The 19,986-nt window shown below is 62.2% G+C and overlaps 1 protein-coding gene across 1 annotated transcript in view; it reads right to left on the bottom strand.

Annotated features, from left to right (window-relative positions):
- ADGRD1 (adhesion G protein-coupled receptor D1) overlaps positions 1-19,801 on the bottom strand; it is a 37,731-nt gene extending 17,930 nt beyond the window's left edge. Inside the window, 15 exon segments of the mRNA XM_060192717.1 lie at positions 485-626; positions 3,344-3,419; positions 3,585-3,695; positions 4,050-4,164; positions 4,647-4,706; positions 5,562-5,717; positions 5,965-6,020; positions 6,919-6,970; positions 6,972-7,025; positions 7,027-7,175; positions 8,735-8,908; positions 12,815-12,937; positions 13,519-13,614; positions 14,705-14,788; positions 19,490-19,801. Coding sequence (XP_060048700.1) covers positions 485-626; positions 3,344-3,419; positions 3,585-3,695; positions 4,050-4,164; positions 4,647-4,706; positions 5,562-5,717; positions 5,965-6,020; positions 6,919-6,970; positions 6,972-7,025; positions 7,027-7,175; positions 8,735-8,908; positions 12,815-12,937; positions 13,519-13,614; positions 14,705-14,788; positions 19,490-19,637 — 1,596 coding nt within the window. The 5' untranslated portion in view covers positions 19,638-19,801.
- Positions 19,802-19,986: the final 185 nt, after the last annotated feature.

Raw genomic sequence — 19,986 nt, forward strand, 5'->3', positions numbered from 1 at the left:
CCAGCACACACAGTACCCCGAGGGGGTCGGGCGGTAGCACAGTGTGTTAAGCACACTAAGTGGGTTAAGTGGCGAAAGGTGCAAGGACTGGATAAGGATCCTGGTTTGAGCCCCAGACTCCCCATCTGCAGGGGGGTCACTTCACAAGTGGTGAAGCAGGTTGGCAGGTATCTGTCTTTCTCTCTCCCCTCTGTCTCCCCTTTTCTCTTGATTTTTCTCTGTCCTATCCAACAACAACAATATCAATGGCAAAACAACAATAAGGACAACAACAAGGGCAACAACAAGGGCAACAAAATGGGAAAAAATGGCCTCCGGGAGCAGTGGATTCACAGTGCAGGCACCGAGCCCCAGCAATAACCCTGGAGGAAAAAAAAAAAAAAAAACAGAAGGGCCCCAGTGCTGTCACCAAGCCAAGGGACACTGCCCACAGCAGGACAATCAGGCGAAGAGAGGACGAGGGGCCAGCAGTGCCCCCACTCACCAGCCGGAGCTGCAGGTGGATGCTGACCAGCGGGGCAGCTGCCAGGTCCTGGGACAGCACGGGGGGCGGGGACACCTCCAAGGCGATGAGCGCACTGACCGCAGACAGCAGGCAGCCAGGGTGGCGGGCAGCCCCGGAGACCCTGAGGAGGGGCAGGTCATGGAGACTCAGGCCACGGCTCAGGTCCTGGCCGCGGGGCGGCTCCCCACAAGCCCAGCCACTCACTCAACAGCAAGGAGGAGCCGGGCGCCGCCCTGGCACAGGGGCTGGGGCCAGGGGTGACAGCACCCGGGAACGTGGGGGCTCAGACCTGACCATGAGCTGGAAGTCACAGGAACCAAGCTAGAGAAAGGACAGAGGGGCCCCGGGGCTCGGGCGCCAGCCCAGACAGAGGTGGGTCTGCCTGCAGACAGGTGCCCTGACACCTGCAGGCCACACCTGTGCCTGCAGAGGCCCACCCCACTGTCAAGTTCTGCACCAGTGGGCACCGGGGGCTTGGTCTCCACATGAGGCCTGCCCTCCACACGGGACTTCCACACACGGGGCTCTACACGGGGCCTCCACACAGGGCCTGCCCTCCACACGGGACTTCCACACACGGGATTCTACACGGGGACTCCACACAGGGCCTGCCCTCCAGACGGGACTTCCACACACGGGGCTCTACACGGGGCCTCCACACAGGGCCTGCCCTCCAGACGGGACTTCCACACACAGGGCTCTACACGGGGCCTCCACACAGGGCCTGCCCTCCACACGGGACTTCCACACACGGGATTCTACACGGGGCCTCCACACAGGGCCTGCCCTCCACACGGGACTTCCACACACGGGGCTCTACACGGGGCCTCCACACAGGGCCTGCCCTCCACACGGGACTTCCACACACGGGATTCTACACGGGGCCTCCACACAGGGCCTGCCCTCCACACGGGACATCCACACACGGGGCTCTACACGGGGCCTCCACACAGGGCCTGCCCTCCAGACGGGACTTCCACACACGGGGCTCTACACGGGGCCTCCACACAGGGCCTGCCCTCCACACGGGACTTCCACACACGGGGCTCTACACGGGGCCTCCACACAGGGCCTGCCCTCCAGACGGGACTTCCACACACGGGGCTCTACACGGGGCCTCCACACAAGGCCTGCCCTCCACACGGGACTCCACATGGGGCCTGCACACAGGACTTACACACACAGGGCCTACACACAGGGCCTGCCCTCCACACAGGACTCCACATGGGGCCTACACACAGGACTTCCACACACAGGGCTTCCACAAGGGACCTCTACACAGGGCCTGCCTTCCACACAGACTCCAGCAGCTGCCTGCCCCCCAGCCCCAGGACAGCAGGTGACCACCATCCTCTGGCCTGGCCCTCCCAGCACCCTCTGGGGGGGGGGTCTCCTCAGCCCAGGGGAACACAAAAGCTCAACAGACCCTGCCGCAGCAGGGTGTGGACGTGGCGTGGCCCTGGCCTGGCAGTGTGCATCCGCAGCTCAGACCACCAGTGTCTCTGCCAGTACTCAGCCCGGGGCCCGTCACCCTTTACCCGAGCATGGGTGTGTGTTCACACGCTTCCTGACTCACTGCTCCTGCAGCCAGGGCGCCCCTGCCCTTCACGCCAGACCCTGGTGCAGCCTCCCTTGACCTCCACATGACCCCTGGGCAGCACTGCCAGCAATCAGGCTCGACCCTCAGTGAGGACTTGTGGGAGGCTGAGAGAGGAGAGAGACCCCCAGCTCCCTCCAGTGCTGGGGGCCATGCCCATAGCCAAGCAGTATCTGGCTGAACTACTGCAGCAGCCCAAAGCCCATATCTCTTCAGAGCAGGGACGAAACATGCACAGGCTCGACTATGAGAAACGAGGGACTTGCCTCCAGAGGGTCCTGGGCTGGGCTGAGGAGCCCAGGAGACAGTCAGCTCTCTGATGTAGGAGGGTGGACATTTTCATAACAACCAGGGCTTTCTCGGTGCTGCCAGAGGTTGAGCCCAGGCCTCACACACACGCTCCACCACTGGTATGTGGCCTTCTCACTGTCTGACTGCTTGCTTATTTATTGGGTGGAGACAGAAAAATTCGAGAGGAGGGGAGATAGGGAGGGAGAGAGACAGAGAGACACCTGCAGCCCTGCTTCACCACTTGTGAAGCTTTCCCCCTGCAGGTGGGGGCCAGGGGCTTGAACCTGGGTCCTTGGGCACTGTAATGTGTGCGCTTAACCGGGTGCACCACCACCTGGCCTCACAGTCATTGGCTTTAGACAGAGGGAGAGGGAGAGAGTGGGACAGCCAGGCATGAGCCAGCACTGAGACCACCAGGCTGTGTGACGTCTGGCCATTTAGACTCTGAGGCCTCAGCCAGGCCTGGTGGAGCGGAACCTGGGAGCCTGGGGCCTGCTCAGACCCTGGCCCAAAGCTGCAGTAAGCACCAGCTCTTGTCCACTGCCAGCTGGGGTGAGGGGATGTCGCTGCTCCCCCACTGTTCCCACACAGCCATCATGTACTGGGATGGTGGAGGACACAGGGCAGGCCGCTGTGTCTGCTCACACACCCCTACACTGCTAGCCTCCTCCTCGAACCCGAGAGGTCAGCGTTTACAGGAAGTGGTCTCCCACCAGCTCACGAGGGGACACAAAAGATAAAGGCTGAGAAGCAGCTGGAGGGGAGACCTCAGAGCCCTCGGCCTGGTCCCCACAACTTGCTCTGAGGCAACGGGAACAGTGGCCCCCAGCCAGCCCCCAGCCATGTCTTCTCCAGGGTGTGACCTGCTCTGACCCCAGCACTGCCGTGCCACCGGCCTGTGCGGGCAAGGACATGGGTCCCCTTGGTGCCAGCTGCTGCCCCAGACTCACCTGGTGCTGGCGGGGGGGATGTTGCCCAGGTGGGGGTGCAAGCTGTGGTAGAAGAGGCCTACAATGGTGGTCCAGCCTGCGGGGCAGAGGCGTCACAGTGGGGACAGAGGACAAGGCCCCAGTGCTCCCTGTGGCCCAGGGCTGACCCCCGTCTGGACATGGGCAGCTGGTGGTGAGCGGGGTCTCCGTGCCACCAGGCAGGGGCACAGCCCGTGTCCCCAGGGGCCCAGCCCCCACGCACCTTGGCTGCGGAAGGCCTGCTGGGGGATCTCAATGTAGCTCTGCCCTTGGGCCGGGAAGCGGAAGTGGGAGGTGTTCATGGCTGCTGGCCCAAGTCTGGCCAGGGAGAAGTCTGGAGCCAGGGTGGGGGACAGTCAGAGGCGAGGGGGCCTGGACCACGGGCAGACACAGGCCCCTCCTCGCGCCTGGCCACAGCTGCCATCTGACCGCTGTCCTCGGGGCAGCTGGCCACTCTGGGGGGCTGTCCTCTCAGAGCCAGGCTCCTGGGGGCAGTCTGCTGGCCCTCACTCTGGCCAGCAGGATGCTGGATGGAGGGCCCTGGCCTTCTGCTGTGTGACACAGGCTAGTGACCCAGCAGAGCTGTCTGGGTCCAGCCCACAGAGTTCCACTGCGTGACGCTGGGTCGCATGGGCATCAGACCCTGGCACCCATCTGAGCCCATCCTGCTGTTCCCTGGGGCAAGTACCTGCCACAGAGGAGGAGCCAGAGATGCTGACGGCCTCACTGGCCCGAAGGCTGGCAGCAATACGGCCCACCACAGCCTCCACTGTGTCCACCAGGCCCAGCACCACCGAGCTGTCCTGGAGGGAGACACCTGCTGGCGTCAACTTCTCTCTCCTCCCACGGGAGCACCTAGCACTGAGGGGCCCATCCTCCCAGGCCATGAGGAGTCCCAGGAAAGTCACACCCACCCTGTGAGGGCCAGCTGCCCCCCACCCAGGGGTGGCAGGACCTCTGAGAGATGTGAGGAGGGACTCAGAACCCACCACCCAGGGGGCCAGGGGCTCTGAGAGCAGACGTGGGGTGGGGCTCAGTGACCCCCCTGGGACCCCGGCAGTCCCCACCTGCCCCTCCCCCATGGGAAAGGCCTTGGCACCCCCAGCCCCACTAAGGAATGAGACACTGGCCATCTGTCCTCTTCTCCCTAAAGGGGTGGGCTCTGGAGGGAAGCACTCCCAACTATCTGCCCTCTGGACTTACCCCTTCCTCACCAGGCATCCCTACCCTGCCCAGGTGAGCCCCCACCTGGCACCGCAGCCCCCGGAACCCAGGCTCTGCTCACCTGAGGTCCCGAAGTCCAGCTGGGTAGCTGCAGCACCTGACCCACGGTGTCCAGGAAGGTCTGGTGGGGGTGGGAGTGGCGGATACATTGTGAGCACAGGCTGAGCCCCCCTCTGCCATACCCTGGGGGCTGGGCTGCAGGAGGAAGCAGAGGCCCAGACCTGCCAGGTCAGGGACTACCTGGCTGGGGGCCTACCTGGCTGGGGCCTACCTTGCCGGAGGCCTACCTGGCTGGGGGCTTACCTGGCTGGGGGCCTACCTGGCTGGGGGCCTACCTGGCTGGGGGCCTACCTGGCTGGGGCCTACCTGGCTGGGGCCTACCTTGCTGGAGGCCTACCTGGCTGGAGGCCTACCTGGCTGGGGGCCTACCTGGCTGGAGCCTACCTGGCTGGAGGCCTACCTGGCTGGAGGCCTACCTGGCTGGGGGCTTACCTGGTTGGGGCCTACCTGGCTAGGGGCCTACCTGGCTGGGGGCCTACCTGGCTGAGGGTCTTCTTGGATGAGAGTTGATTGCTTAGCTGGCTGGGGCCTATCTGGCTGGGGGCCTACCTGGCTGGGGCTTACCTGGCTGGGGGCCTACCTGGCTGGGGGCTTACCTGGCTGGGGGCCTACCTGGCTGGGGGCTTACCTGGCTGGGGCCTACCTGGCTGGGGCCTACCTGGCTAGGGGCCTACCTGGCTGGGGGCTTACCTGGCTGGGGCCTACCTGGCTGGGGGCTTACCTGGCTGGGGGCTTACCTGGCTGGAGCCTACCTGGCTGGGAGCTTACCTCGCTGGAACCTACCTGGCTAGGGGCCTACCTGGGTAAGGGTCTTCCTGGGTGAGGGCTGACGGCTTAGCTGGCTGGGGCCTACCTGGCTGGAGCTTACCTAAGTCAGGGCCTACCTGGCTGGAGGCTTACCTGGCTGGGGGCCTACCTGGGTGAGGTTCTGTGCGGCATCCCCCTTCAGGGCTGTGCTAGGCAGGCTGAGGGACAGGTCTTGCAGGGGTAGGCCAGGAGGACCCTGGAGGAGCTGCCTGTCCCCCTTTTCTGTCAGGCGGGTGCTGAGCGGGCGGGAGGTGCTGGTGGGCATCTGAGTGGCAGAGGCAGGCCTCTGAGGTGCTGGCTGCCACCCCAGGCTTTGAGGATGCCCACCGTGCCCTCCTACACAGCCTGCACACTTGGTGACAGGCCCCAGGTGTCCGTGGAGGTGCAGGGAGACTGAGCCCAGAGCTTCCCGCGCTGGAGACCCCAGGACCCACCCTGTCCACGCTCACCCAGCCCCCACCCATGACTGTGTCCCTGTCCTTCCGGCCAGGGTGGGTGGAGCCCATGCTCACCGGGGTGCCATTGGGGGTGATGGAGGGGCCTGTGGGGGTGAAGAGCGCATGCCTTCCTAGGGAGAGAGATACTCTGAGACAGACCCTCTGCCGGGTGACGCAGGGGCCTGTGGGGGTGAAGGGCGCATGCCTTCCTAGGGAGAGAGATACTCTGAGAGACCCTCTGCCCTCAACCAGGCGCTCCTCCCGCCTCCTACCAGTGACCGCTGGAAGGTCCATCAGAGGTCAGGCTTGGGGGGCTGCCTGGCAGCACCCCTGTACTGCATGCAGGGCAGTGTCCTGGGACCCTGAGTTGGGGTGTCAGCAGGGTGACAGGTGTTTGCAGTGACTGAGACTCCTCAGAGCTGCCAGCAGGGACCCACCTGAGGGCATGTGCAGGCTGACACCCGGCTCCTCCCAGGGACACTGTCCCTGCCACCTCTGTGGGGGGAGGGAAACAGACCTTCCAGGGGTGGCAGCAGGTGAGCCCCACAGCACACAGTGAGCACTTGTGGCAGGAAGGTGGGTCAGTGGAGATGAGGGGCCCTGCTTTGGGGGGGCTCTGCAGGGGTGCTCAGTGCGGGGTGGGGAGGGCCAGGGGCCGAGCCTCTGACAAGGGCACCTGTCCTGCCAGTGCCAGGGCCAGCAGCCAAGACTTCCACTCCACATCCAGAATGAGGGCCCAGGCTGGACACCCGGGAAAGATGAGCAGGGCCCTGGGTGTCAGCAGATCCCCAAGATGGGAAGGGAGCTGGGGGAGGGAGGTGCAGGGGGAGGGAGGGGCAGAGGGGGAGAAAGAGGGCAAAAGGAAGGGAGGAAGGAAGAGGAGGGAGAGAAAGAGGAGCAGGGAGAGTGGTCCCACCCATGAAGGGTCCCCACCCAGCAGCCCTGAGTGGGGTGAGAAACAGGGAGAGCAGGGCCTCCCCGGGCCCCCCGCCCCCGCCCCCCGCCCCCGCCCAGGAGGGCCCCACTGACCTACAGCTGCTGTGAAGTAAGCAGCAACCTCCTCGGGGCTGAGGGCTCGCTCCCCAGACCACGACCTCATCGAAGGCCCCTCCCTGGGGGTGCCGGGCCTGGTCGGAGCAGGGACCCCAGAACCAGGCTGACGTGGGGCTCCCCGTAGGCGGGGGCCACTCTGCCTCGCGGGTCTGCCGTGCTCAGGCTGCCATTGACGTACACCTTCAGGCCCTCCTGCGGCTGCCACGTGAACAGGATATGCGTCCAGTAGGGGCCTGGGGGGCAGACAGAGCCAGTGGGTATGTGGCCAGCTACGCCCTGGGCAGCATGCTACCTCAGCACCCCTCCAAGCACCAGTGGGGACCCCGCCACATGCAGGCTGGTGCTAGGTCTGACCAGGTGCTGGCTGGGTGGTACGAGGTCTGACCAGGTGCTGGCTGGCAGGGTGCTAGGTCAGACCAGGTGCTGGCTGGCTGGGTGCTAGGGTCTGACCAGGTGCAGGCTGGCTGGGTGCTAGGTCTGACCAGGTGCAGGCTGGTGCTAAGGTCTGACCAGGTGCAGGCTGGCTGGGTGCTAGGTCTGACCAGGTGCAGGCTGGCTGGGTGCTAGGTCTGACCAGGTGCAGGCTGGCTGGGTGCTAGGTCTGACCAGGTGCAGGCTGGTGGTGCTAGGTCTGACCAGGTGCAGGCTGGCTGGGTGCTAGGTCTGACCAGGTGCAGGCTGGCTGGGTGCTAGGTCTGACCAGGTGCGGGCTGGCTGGGTGCTAGGTCTGACCAGGTGCAGGCTGGTGCTAGGTCTGACCAGGTGCAGGCTGGCTGGTGCTAGGTCTGACCAGGTGCAGGCTGGCTGGGTGCTAGGTCTGACCAGGTGCAGGCTGGCTGGGTGTTAGGTCTGACCAGGTGCAGGCTGGCTGGGTGTTAGGTCTGACCAGGTGCAGGCTGGCTGGGTGCTAGGTCTGACCAGGTGCAGGCTGGCTGGGTGCTAGGTCTGACCAGGTGCGGGCTGGCTGGGTGCTAGGTCTGACCAGGTGCAGGCTGGCTGGGTGCTAGGTGTCTGACCAGGTGCAGGCTGGCTGGTGCTAGGTCTGACCAGGTGCAGGCTGGCTGGGTGCTAGGTCTGACCAGGTGCAGGCTGGCTGGGTGCTAGGTGTCTGACCAGGTGCAGGCTGGCTGGGTGCTAGGTCTGACCAGATGCAGGCTGGCTGGGTGCTAGGTCTCACCAGGTGCAGGCTGGCTGGTGCTAGGTCTGACCAGGCTCTGTAGTGGTCATAAATGCCCTCTCATGTCCAGACAGCCTCCACCCCGCAGCCCAGAGAGCTCCCTCAGTGCTTCCTGAAGCCCTTGGTGCACCCCCCCTGCACTTGAGAACTCTACTTGTGGCCTCCTGCCCCCTCACCACCTCTGAACCACATGCCCTGCGACATCACTCCTGTGACATCAATGGCTTGACATGGGACCCAGCTCCACTACAGGTGTGTCTGCCCACCTTTGGAGCTACTAAGAGGGGACACGTGCTCCTTTCCCAGGGTCCACCCAGGCACCCACAAAAGCAGGGTCTGGGCACTGGAGTGTGAGGACAGCACTGGTGCTGGGAGCTGGTCAGGGCCCCAGTGGACCCCCGAGCCAGAGGGGATCCCAGGAGGAAGAAGGCCCCCTGGCCCTCCTCCTGCTCTGAAATGGTCCCCAGCCCCGAGATGGCCCTAAAAGCTGCCCTCTGAGCCCCACATGGACCCCACCTCTCCAGATGGCCTTTCCCCCTGCTTCCCCGTGTCCCCCCATGGCCCCATCCCCCACCCCCTGTCCCCATCACTCCCAACCCCCGATGGCCCGCCCACCTGGGGGGCTGACGCTGGCCTCCCAGGTCATGGCGTCCTCACGCGTGTGGAGCTCCACGGTGCCCTCGCCCCCACTGGAGCTGACCCTGAAGCCGGAGGACACCACCTGCGCCCCATTGGTGGGCAACCGCCGTGGCTGGGCCTGCGCCTTCCAGAAGAACGAGAAGGAGACGCCTGCGGGCAGGGTGTGTCAGCACAGGTGTGGGCACCCCTCAGTGGGCGTCCAGACCATCCACTCTCCTGCCCAGGGCCATCAGGGCCCGGCTACACAGTCTGCAGCTGGGTGGGCAGCTGGGTGGGCAATGGTGTAGATGGGCCTGGGGAGCTGGCTGAGGCCTCCTCACTGATCTCACGGCGAACCTGAGCTGAGCCCAACACTGAGTCCCTGCGCCGACCCTGTGCTGACCCTGAGCTGACTCCACGCTCTGTTGGACGGAGCACCCCACCTGGGGCACAGGGCCCCTTCTCTGCACTCACAAGAAGAGTGGGCATCTCCACTCTCTCCACCCAAGGGTGCCCAGAGGGCAGTGAATAGTGGACAGCGCCCAGCACCAAGAAGACAAGACCCGGTGTCCAGTAGACAGAGCCCAGACAACAGTGCCCCGTGGACAGCACCCAGTGGACAGCGCCCAGCATGCAGCCCTCCTCAGGGGCTGTAGGTTGGGCTGGACAGCACGGCTCCCGGCTGGAAGTGAGCAAGTTGGAAGCAGCCCCACAGCCCCCAGCTGGCCCGGCCCAGAGGCTGAGGGCACACGCACACACGTGCACACAATTCACACGCATGTGCACGTTTATACACACACAACCCACACGCATGTGCACATTTATACACACATGCACAAGACACAATTCACACACATGTGCACATTTATACACACACAAACCACATGCATGTGCACATTTATACACACATGCACAGACACAATTCACACACATGTGCACATTTATACACACACAACCCACACGCATGTGCACATTTATACACACATGCACAGACACAATTCACACGCATGTGCACATTTATACACACACAACCCACACGCATGTGCACATTTATACACACATGCACAAGACACAATTCACACACATGTGCACATTTACACACACACAACCCACATGCATGTGCACATTTATACACACATGCACAAGACACAATTCACACACATGTGCACATTTATATACACACAACCCACACGCATGTGCACATTTATACACACACAACCCACACACATGTGCACATTTATACACACATGCACAAGACACAATTCACACACATGTGCACATTTATATACACACAACCCACACGCATGTGCACATTTATACACACATGCACAAGACACAATTCACACGCATGTGCACATTTATACACACACAACCCACACGCATGTGCACATTTATACACACACAACCCACACGCATGTGCACATTTATACACACATGCACAAGACACAATTCACACACATGTGCACATTTACACACACACAACCCACATGCATGTGCACATTTATACACACATGCACAAGACACAATTCACACACATGTGCACATTTATATACACACAACCCACACGCATGTGCACATTTATACACACACAACCCACACACATGTGCACATTTATACACACATGCACAAGACACAATTCACACACATGTGCACATTTATATACACACAACCCACACGCATGTGCACATTTATACACACATGCACAGACACAATTCACACACATGTGCACATTTATATACACACAACCCACACACATGTGCACATTTATACACACATGCACAATTCACACACATGTGCACATTTATACACACAACCCACACGCATGTGCACATTTATACACACATGCACAATTCACACACATGTGCACATTTATACACACACAACCCACACGCATGTGCACATTTATACACACATGCACAGACACAATTCACACACATGTGCACATTTATATACACACAACCCACACGCATGTGCACATTTATACACACATGCACAGACACAATTCACACACATGTGCACATTTATACACACACAACCCACACGCATGTGCACATTTATACACACATGCACAGACACAATTCACACACATGTGCACATTTATATACACACAACCTACACGCATGTGCACATTTATACACACATGCACAGACACAATTCACACACATGTGCACATTTATATACACACAACTCACACGCATGTGCACATTTATACACACATGCACAATTCACACACATGTGCACATTTATACACACATGCACACAGACACACACTCCTCCCACCTGCACCTGCCAGCCATGGGCTCAGTCTGCCCAAGTAACAAGTGGGCCCCCATCCCACCCCCACCTGCAAAACAGCAGCTTTTGCAGGAAGCTACACTGAAAATTGTCATTTCCGTTACAACACAGATTGCCAGGAGTGTTCACAGAAGCCCCACTTTGCTGCTCTTGAAAGCTCCGTCTGCTCAAGCTGTGTTGGTTCAATGCCACTGTGTCCAGAAGCCACAGCAGCTGCTGGCCGTGGCAGGGATGGGAGCAGGGATGTCACACGGTCCTGAGAGCAGCCTCCCCCTCGCCTGGGTGAATGAGTGGGGTCGCCTTGAGGGAGGGAGATTCAGGAGGGTGGGGGAGGGAGGGAGGCCAGGAGCATCGAGGGAGAGTGGGGGGCCTCCAGGGAGCCCAAGAAGCCCTGCCTCGTGCAGATACAGGCCCAGAGAGCAGAGGCGGGCAGGAAAAGAGCATGGCCTGGCCTCCTCCTCCCGTGAACCCTCAGCCCATCAGCACTGCAGGGACCTGGCCCCCCCTGGCCAACGGCGATTGAAGAAAGTATCAGTGTTCTGAGGGAGGGGTGGGCACAAGGGAGTGCACAGGACAAGGTCCACAGTGGACGGACACACGGAGGCCTGGGCCCCCGCAGGGGGCAAGGTCCAGGGGGCCCCAGAGCCCTGGGTGGCCGCAGAGGGGCTGGGGCCATTCAGTGAAAGGGGCCAAGGTGTGTGTGGCCAGAGGACGGCTCCCCTGCTAAAGCAGTGCTCAGTCCTGGGTTCAAGCCCCTGGAACCACACAGGAGAGCTGGGGATGGCACTGCAGAGGCTCCATGGTTGCAGGTGGGGCTGCCTGTCTCTCCCTTCCTCTCTGAATCTCTCTCTCTCTCCTTCCCCCCTCCCTCCTTCTCTCTGAGAAAAGAGTGAAAAAGTCATCCAGGGAACAGTAGTCATGCGTGAGGCCCCAGTGCGGGCAAGATGACTGACAGACAGACAGACAGACAGACAGAATAGATGACAGATACACAGAGAGGATAAATGACAGACACAAAGACACACAGGATAGATGACAGACAGGATGGAGGACAGACAGATAAGATAGATGACAGAGAGACAGATAAACAGGAGAGGTGAAAGACAGACAGACAGAGACATAGAGAGGACAGGTATAGCAGACACAAGTCAAAGATGGCGGCTGTGCCCTGGGGCGAGAGTTTGAGGACAGCAGGACCCGATGGCCTTTCTCCTGGGACCCTCACAGCTCCATCTGCAGGCAAAGTTCAAGAGACAGTCTCCCTGAGGTCTCTGCAGAGACAGCCAGGGCAGCCCCTGGAGACCTGGCTTGGCTTGTGTGGCCCAGCAGGGACGGCCCGGCTCAGGCACCTGCAGCGTGGCACCCAGAACCGGGAGTCTGGTGATGGGATGGTAGGGGGTCTGAGCTGTGTGTCTCCGCCCCCAGCAAACCGTGGGGGACAGGATGGAAGGGCCTAGAAGGCTCCACACTCCTCTCTGGTGCTTGAGTGCTCCCATCACTGGTCTGTGCCCAACTGGCCCCTCCCCTGGGGACCAGCAGACAGAGCCTATGGCTGGAGCAAGGGCTGCATGTGGGACCCGGGCTCAGTCCCTACACCGCCACACGCCACACACCACACGCCACACAGACAGCTGAGCAGGACTCTGTTGTCCGTCCATCCGCCTGTCTGTCTCCTGGGGAAGTGAAAGGTGACCCAGCTGCCCCCCCCACTGGAAGACAACCACCTCGGCGGGGAGGTGAGGCCGGGTGCTGTGGGGGAGGGGGCGCCCGGGGGACACTCACCCCTGGAGCCGCACTGGGCAGGGCTGCTGACACATGAGGCCTTGGCCCCCCTGAAGTGCAGGAGCGTGAGTCTCTCTTCCTCCTTGAGGTAAACACCTTTGCTCACCTTCCCTTCCACGAGATCTGACAGGACAGGCCTGCGTCAGTCGTCGCGGGAGACCACGGCCCACGTGGGCCACGCAGCCTCGAGGGGCCTAGGTCACTCGGTGCCCTCACAACAAGCAAACCGTGAGCCAGGCACACGGAGCGGACGTTAGCGTGTGGCGTGAGCTCAGCACAGGGTCGCGCAGGGTGACACGGCGGCACGGTGACCCCACTGATGCCCCTCAGCACACAGCCGGCAGGGCAGTGGGGGCTGGTCCTGCTGCTAGTGACACGCGGGTGGCAGAGCAGATGGCTGGGGACCACAGGAACAGCGTGACCGGCATGGGCCCAATGTCTCCCACGCTTTGGCTGCAGCCCCGAGGCCCGACCTCCCAGCAAGGAGCCTCCACCGAGGTCTGGGTGCTGGCTGTCTGCCGCGGTCGGGGAGGGGGCGACGTCCCAGGGGAGGGGCCGTGGTCACCGGAGCCAGGCTGTGTCCCAGGGGCGCCTTCCTGACGGGGCCCTGAGAGCGGGTGGGGACCTGCTTCTCCCGCTGGCCAGGACAGGGGTACATGCAGAAGCAGGGGTGGGGCCTGGATGGGGCAGGGGCGCAGGCTCACCTACAGCGGCCGAGCGGTCTGAGTACGCAGAGTCATGGGTGTACACAGAGGCGGCGTGATGGGAGGGGAGCACTGTGAGGCCGGGCACCCCCGGCACTGGGGGACGAAAGAGCAGAGCAGTGAGTGCGGCGGGCGTGCCTGGGCCCCATGGGCATCGCGTGGCCCCGGACAGCACCGGCTGGGTTCCCAGCGGCTCCCGTGATGCCCACACACCCCCAGCTGAGAGCTAGGCAACGTGGCCAGAGAGGCTGGACAGAGGGACGGCACAGTGCAGTGGAGGAGGAGGGGAGCACGGGGAAGCATGAGCAGCAGTGACACGGCACAGGGATGCGGGCGGAGCGTTTGGCCACTGGTGGCAAAGCTGCTTGTCCTGGGGCTGCCCAAGCAGGCCTGGGCCGCTGGCCGTGACTTCTGCAGGACGCCGAGCTGGGCGGCACCACTAGTTCTGGCCAGCACCGAGAGTCAGCACTCAGCCAGGCACACGGTGGCCTGGGTAGTGTCCCCAGTCCCCATCCCTGGTGGCCCACTGTCCTCTGCTGGGTCCCCCTGTCCCCGGCCCTGGTGGCCTGCTGTCCTCTGCAGGGTCCCCCTGTCCTCATCCCTGGTGGCCTGCTGTCCTCTGCAGGGTCCCATGTCCCTGGCCCTGGTGGCCCGCTGTCCTCTGCAGGTTCCCCTGTCCCCATCCCTGGTGGCCCGCTGTCCTCTGCAGGGTCCCCTATCCCCGGCCCTGGTGGCCCGCTGTCCTCTGAAGGGTCCCCTGTCCCTGGCCCTGGTGGCCTGCTGTCCTCTGCAGGGTCCCCTGTCCCCATCCCTGGTGGCCCGCTGTCCTCTGCAGGGTCCCCTGTCCCCATCCCTGTTGGCCCGCTGTCCTCTGCAGGGTCCCCTGTCCCCGGCCCTGGTGGCCCGCTGTCCTCTGCAGGGTCCCCTGGCCCCGGCCCTGGTGGCCCGCTGTCCTCTGCAGGGTCCCCTGGCCCCGGCCCTGGTGGCCCGCTGTCCTCTGCAGGGTCCCCTGGCCCTGGCCCTGGTGGCCCGCTGTCCTCTGCAGGGTCCCCTGTCCCTGGCCCTGGTGGCCCGCTGTCCTCTGCAGGGTCCCCTGTCCCTGGCCCTGGTGGCCCGCTGTCCTCTGCAGGGTCCCCCACCCCCGTCCCCATCCCTGGTGGCCCCTGCCCTCAGCATCTGTGTTTACCTCCAGCTGTGTCCTGAAACTCGTGGATCCCGCCCACTCTCTCCAGTGGCCAGTAGTGGGAGGCAGAGGCCAGGACAGCAAAGCCTGGGGGGAGAGAATAGGGTGTTTAGGGTTGACCAGGAGGCAATCAGGGCTGGGGCTTGGCAGGCTTCAGCATCTCACCACCCTACCCTCCGTGAAAACAGTCTGGGGCCAGGCGGTCGCGCCCCTGGCCAAGTGCCCACATTACCATACACAAGGCCCTGGGTTCAAGCCCTGCTTCACCCCTGCAGGAGAGCTTCACAAGTGGTGGAGTAAGGGTGCAGGCATCCCTCCTCCTCCTCCTCCTCCTCCTCCTCCTCTCTTAGTTTCTGTCTCTGGTCAATAAATACTTTTGAAACCTTTCATAATAATAACAATAAGAGATCTTGGGGGGCCAAGTGGTGGCGCACCTGGCTGGGCACATGTTACAGTGTGGAAGGTCCCAGGTTCGAGCCCCCAGTCCCCACCTGCAGGGGGATAACTTTGTGAGTGGTGAAGCAGGTCTGGAGGTGTCTCTCTGTCTCTTTTCCTCTCTATCACCCTCTTCCCTCTCAATTTTCACCTGTCTCTGCCCAATAAATAAATAAAAATAATAAAAAAATTAAAAAGAGAGAGAAATCTTGGCTGGAGATAGAGTCCACTGGCTGAGGCTCTGCATACCCTGTGCACAGCCACACTTTGAATCCAGGCACCACATGGAGGTACTACAGCACCAAGGAAAGCTCAGTGCTGCAGTGTCACTCCCTCTAATGGAGAAAAAGTGCCCAGAGTAGTGAGACCACATGTATGAGGCCTCTGCTCATAGAGACAGAGAGAGAGAGAGAGAGAGAGAGAGAGAGAGAGAGAGAGCACCCAGGCAGACAAGCGGTACAGTGGTGGGGCTCAGGGCTGCACGCAGTGACTCTGGGACCAGCCCCCAGCACTGTAAGTACCTGGCACCCTCATTCTTCCTCTCTCTCTTTCAATGTTTTATTTATTTATTTATTTACTTATTTATTTATCAGTGAGAAGACAGGGGAGAGCGAGAGAAAGATACATGTGCGGCTGGGGATTGAACTCAGGACCTTATGCTAGAGAGTCCAGTGCCTTATCCACTCTCTCTATTCTCTCTCTCTCTCCCTCCCTCATTCCCTCCTCTCTCCCCGCCTCCTCTGGCTCTCCCCCCCTCCCTCAACCCCTCCTCTCCCCCTCTCCTTCTCCTCTCTCTTCCCCCTCCTTTCTCCCTTATTCCCTCCTCTCCTTCCCTCTCTCCCCTCACTCTCTCTCCCCTCTCCCTCCCTCTCTCCTCTCTCCCTCACCCTCCCTCTCCCTTATCCCCTCCCTCCCTCCCTCCCTCTCTCTCTCTCCTCCCTCTCTCCCTCTCTATCGCTACCTCTCCCTCTCTCCCTCCCTCCCTTATTCCATTTCTCTCCCCCCCCTTGCATCTCATGGTAGGAAGTGTTCAGCATCTTTGCAAGGGGCCAAGGATCATCTGCTCATCTCTTGGGATGACGTGTCTGGTGGTGAAGATGAGAAACTATGACAAACGGAAATAGAGTCTGCTCAGCAAGAAGCTGACAAACAGTAAAAGAATCCGGTCAGGGTCAGCCCGACTACTCCCTCTGCCATGGGGCAGACAGACAGAAGGTGGGCAGCAGAAAGACAGGGTGAAGGGCAGCGGGGGTGGGGGCTGCTCTGTGGGACAGCGCCCAGGTTCAGGCCTGGCCCCTGGCCTCAGGGGAATCTCCAGGGCTGGAGTTCCTCTCTCTCTCTCTCTCTCTGAAAAAGTTGGCTTGGATCAGTGAAGCCCTGGCAACAACAAAACACAATAAAAAGAAACTTTCTTTTCTTTCTTTTTTTATTTTTTCTCTTTTGATAGAGCAGAGATAAATTGAGAGGAAAAGGGAGATAAAGAGGGAGAGAGACAGCTGCAGCCCTGCTTCACTGCTTGTGAAGCCTCTCCCCTGCAGGTGGGGATGAGGGGCTTGAACCCAGGTCCTTGTTCACTGTAACATGTGCGCCCTACCAGGTGCGCCACCACACACCCATACACCCCATTTTCTCCTCTCAATGTAGTGGGTACAGAGACGGGCGGGCGCCTCGGTGGTGAGCATGGGACCAGCCATGAGCCCTGAGCGCCATTCCGGCACCCAGCCAGTCTTTGTCACGAACAAATATTTCTCTGTAAGAAAGTCAGGATGAGGCACAAAGATGGCAGAATCCTGGCGCAGACAGACCGTGATGTGTGAGGGTAAGTCACCTTCAGACCTGCGTCACCCACCCGGGCACCAGAAGGGCTGGGGGGGGGGTGCTGGGAATGCCATTCTCAGTGCCCAGGAGGGCTCTGCACCCCCTCCCTGGGCAGCAAGCAGCCTCCCATCCAGAGACAGTGCACAGTCGCCGGAGACAGGGTGGCGTCGGGGCAGCGGGCACTGTCGCCGGTCACAGGCGGGGAGCCCCGGACAGCACCCTGCGGAGGACGCCGGCTTGGAGGGGAGGCCCCACCCCAGGGAACGCAGCTCTCAAGCAAGGTGGGCACGGGACTGGAGAGCCCAAGGCCCAGGGGCCCAGGCCCCACCCGGCACCACACGGGCCTGGCGACAGAGTCTGGCATCTGGGAGGACATCTGAGGCTCACACAGGCCTGGGTGTGGCCTGTGTCTCAGGAAAACAGACCCGTTCTCTGGGGTGCACGAAACCTATAATGTCCATTTTGGGGAGAAGAAAACATGACACCTTATTCTGGGAGAAGACGGGGCTTCTGGGAGAGCAGCCTGTGTCAGGCCACACCCTCTAGGGCCCGGGGACCCACGCCTCCCGGAGTTGGGGGGTGTCGGGGCACCTCAGTGGCCCCCAGCTCAGCGCCCCCCATGGAGGGGTCCTCACAGTGACATGGTGACTGGGAGAGCAGCCTGTGTCAGGCCACACCCTCTAGGGGCCCGGGGACCCACGCCTCCCGGAGTTGGGGGGTGTCGGGGCACCTCAGTGGCTCCCAGCTCAGCGCCCCCCATGGAGGGGTCCTCACAGTGACATGGTGACTGGGAGAGCAGCCTGTGTCAGGCCACACCCTCTAGGGGCCCGGGGACCCACGCCTCCCGGAGTTGGGGGGTGTCGGGGCACCTCAGTGGCCCCCAGCTCACTGCCCCCCATGGAGGGGTCCTCACAGTGACATGGTGACTGAGGGAGGGCTCCAGGGAGCCAGGCCGCTAGGCCAGGTGGGTGTGGACAGTGCAGCCTCACAGGGTGGGGCCACCCCCCAGCCACTAACCACGGAGCTTCCTGCGCAGGGTCACCGGGGGACAATGGGTGGGGGGCCGGGAGGCAGACACAGCCTGGGGTCCAGTTCAGGCTGAGCTCAGGGCAGAGAGGGCCACGGAAAAATGGGGTCCGCTTCCTTGCCCTAGGAACAGAGCTGTGCTCTCACCTCCTCCTGGGGGCCGGGGGGTGGCGCCTGACCAAGACGCCCTCACAGAGCCCACAGAGGGCAGCTCACTAGGGTCAAATGTCCTTGGGGGGGTCAGGCATCTGGAGGGGCTGGGGACAGAGAGGACACGCCAGGCTCAGGAACCCCAACACAGGTTTACAGCTGAGGGCAGAGGCCAAAATGGGGAGAAGATAGAGGCTGGGGGAGAGGAGAGGGAGGAGGGGGAGAGGGAGGAGGGGGAGAGGGAGGAGGGGGAGAGGGGGGAGGGGGAAGAGGGGGGGAGGGGGAAGAGGGGGGAGGGGAGAGGGGGAGGGGAAGAAGGGGAGAGGAAGAGGGGGAGGGGAGGAAGAGAGGGGGAGGGAAGAGGGGGAAGGGAAAGAGGGGGAGGGGGAAGAGGGGGAGAGGGAGGAGGGAGAGAGGGGAGGAAGAGAGGGGGAGGGAACGAGGAAGAGGGGAAGAGGGGGAGGGGAAGAGGGGGAGGGGAAGAGGGGGGAAGGGGAAAGGGGAATACGGGGGAGGAGGAGAGGGGGAGGAGGAAGAGGGGAGGGGAAGAGGGGGAGGGGGGAAATGAGGGGGAGGGGGAAGCGGGGGAGGGGAAGAGAGAGGGAGGGGAAGAGAGGGGGAGGGGAAGAGAGAGGGAGGGGAAGAGAGGGGGAGGGGAAGAGAGGGGGAGGGGAAGAGAGGGGGAGGAACAGGCCTCAGTGGCTGGTGGAGGACAGAGAAAGGGAAGGACCCAGAGGGCCGAGGTTGGACTCAGGCCAGAGCATCACAGCCCCTCAAGGGCTGCAGCCCCCTCCCCGCTGCAGTGTCCCTGCCACCCGGAGGCCCCACAGCTGATGGTGACAGTGACGCTGAGGCTGAAGCAGAATCCTAGGCCGGGGCCCAGCTCTCACCTCAGCCAGCTCAGCAGTCAGCTTGAAGGGCTGTGCAGACACCAGGGGGACCCCAGACCCTCAGGCACCAGGGAGACCCCAGACCCTCAGCCAACACCAGGAGGCTGAGACTCTCAGCTGGCAGAGTCTCCAGAGGCCTGTGGCCCCATGCCCTTGACGCAGGGAGCCCACCAGCCCTCCTGATGTGTCCCCAAAGGCCTGGGGACCTCGGCACTCACACCAGGACAGGATGTGCAGGGTTAAGGGTCCAGGGGAGGGGCAGCTTCTCTGCGTCTGAGCCCCACCTGGTTTGACACAGCCCTGGGTGACACAGGAACCCAGATGGGACCCTCCTTCCTTGCCTGGTTGTGTCAGGATCAGAGGGACTTTCCAGTACCAGCGGACAGACAGAGATGGGAGGGTGAGGGCCTTGTCTCCAGCCCAGGGGACAGAGGGGACTCTAGGGAGCCAGACGCAGAAGGGGACTCACCTGGGTGGGTGTCAGCGCTGGTGAGGGCCACAGCCAACTGCAGACAAAGCGCCCAGGTGAGCATGGCCGGGCCCACGGCCACCTGCAGGAAGTGGGCCAGGGGCAGCCAGGGGCACCCGTGATGGGGGCCCGGGGCCAGTGGCCCCATGGCGGGCAGTCCAGCCTCACCACACCCCCTCACCCCCTCCCGACAGCGACATGTCACAGGCCGGGACCTGCTGGGGGCTTCTTCCCAGACTCAGGCACAGGTGGCCGGAGGAGACAGCCCAGGCCAAGCCTGAGGAGCCGCCCTTCCTAGAGGAGCCCGCCCCTCCCATGGCTGTGGGGAAGGAATTTGGCCGGAGACGCCCTCCTGGGCTGTCCACACCTCCCCTCTCAGTCTCGGAGGAGGAGGTTGCAATCTTTGCTCAGCCCCTCCATCTACACCCTCTTGGTCCTAACTCCAGTCTGATAGGGCAGGGCGGCAGCTGGGGAGGGCTCCCTGACTGAGAGTGTGC

The sequence above is a fragment of the Erinaceus europaeus genome, chromosome 6, assembly GCF_950295315.1.
Source record: "Erinaceus europaeus chromosome 6, mEriEur2.1, whole genome shotgun sequence".
Lineage (NCBI taxonomy): Eukaryota > Metazoa > Chordata > Mammalia > Eulipotyphla > Erinaceidae > Erinaceus > Erinaceus europaeus.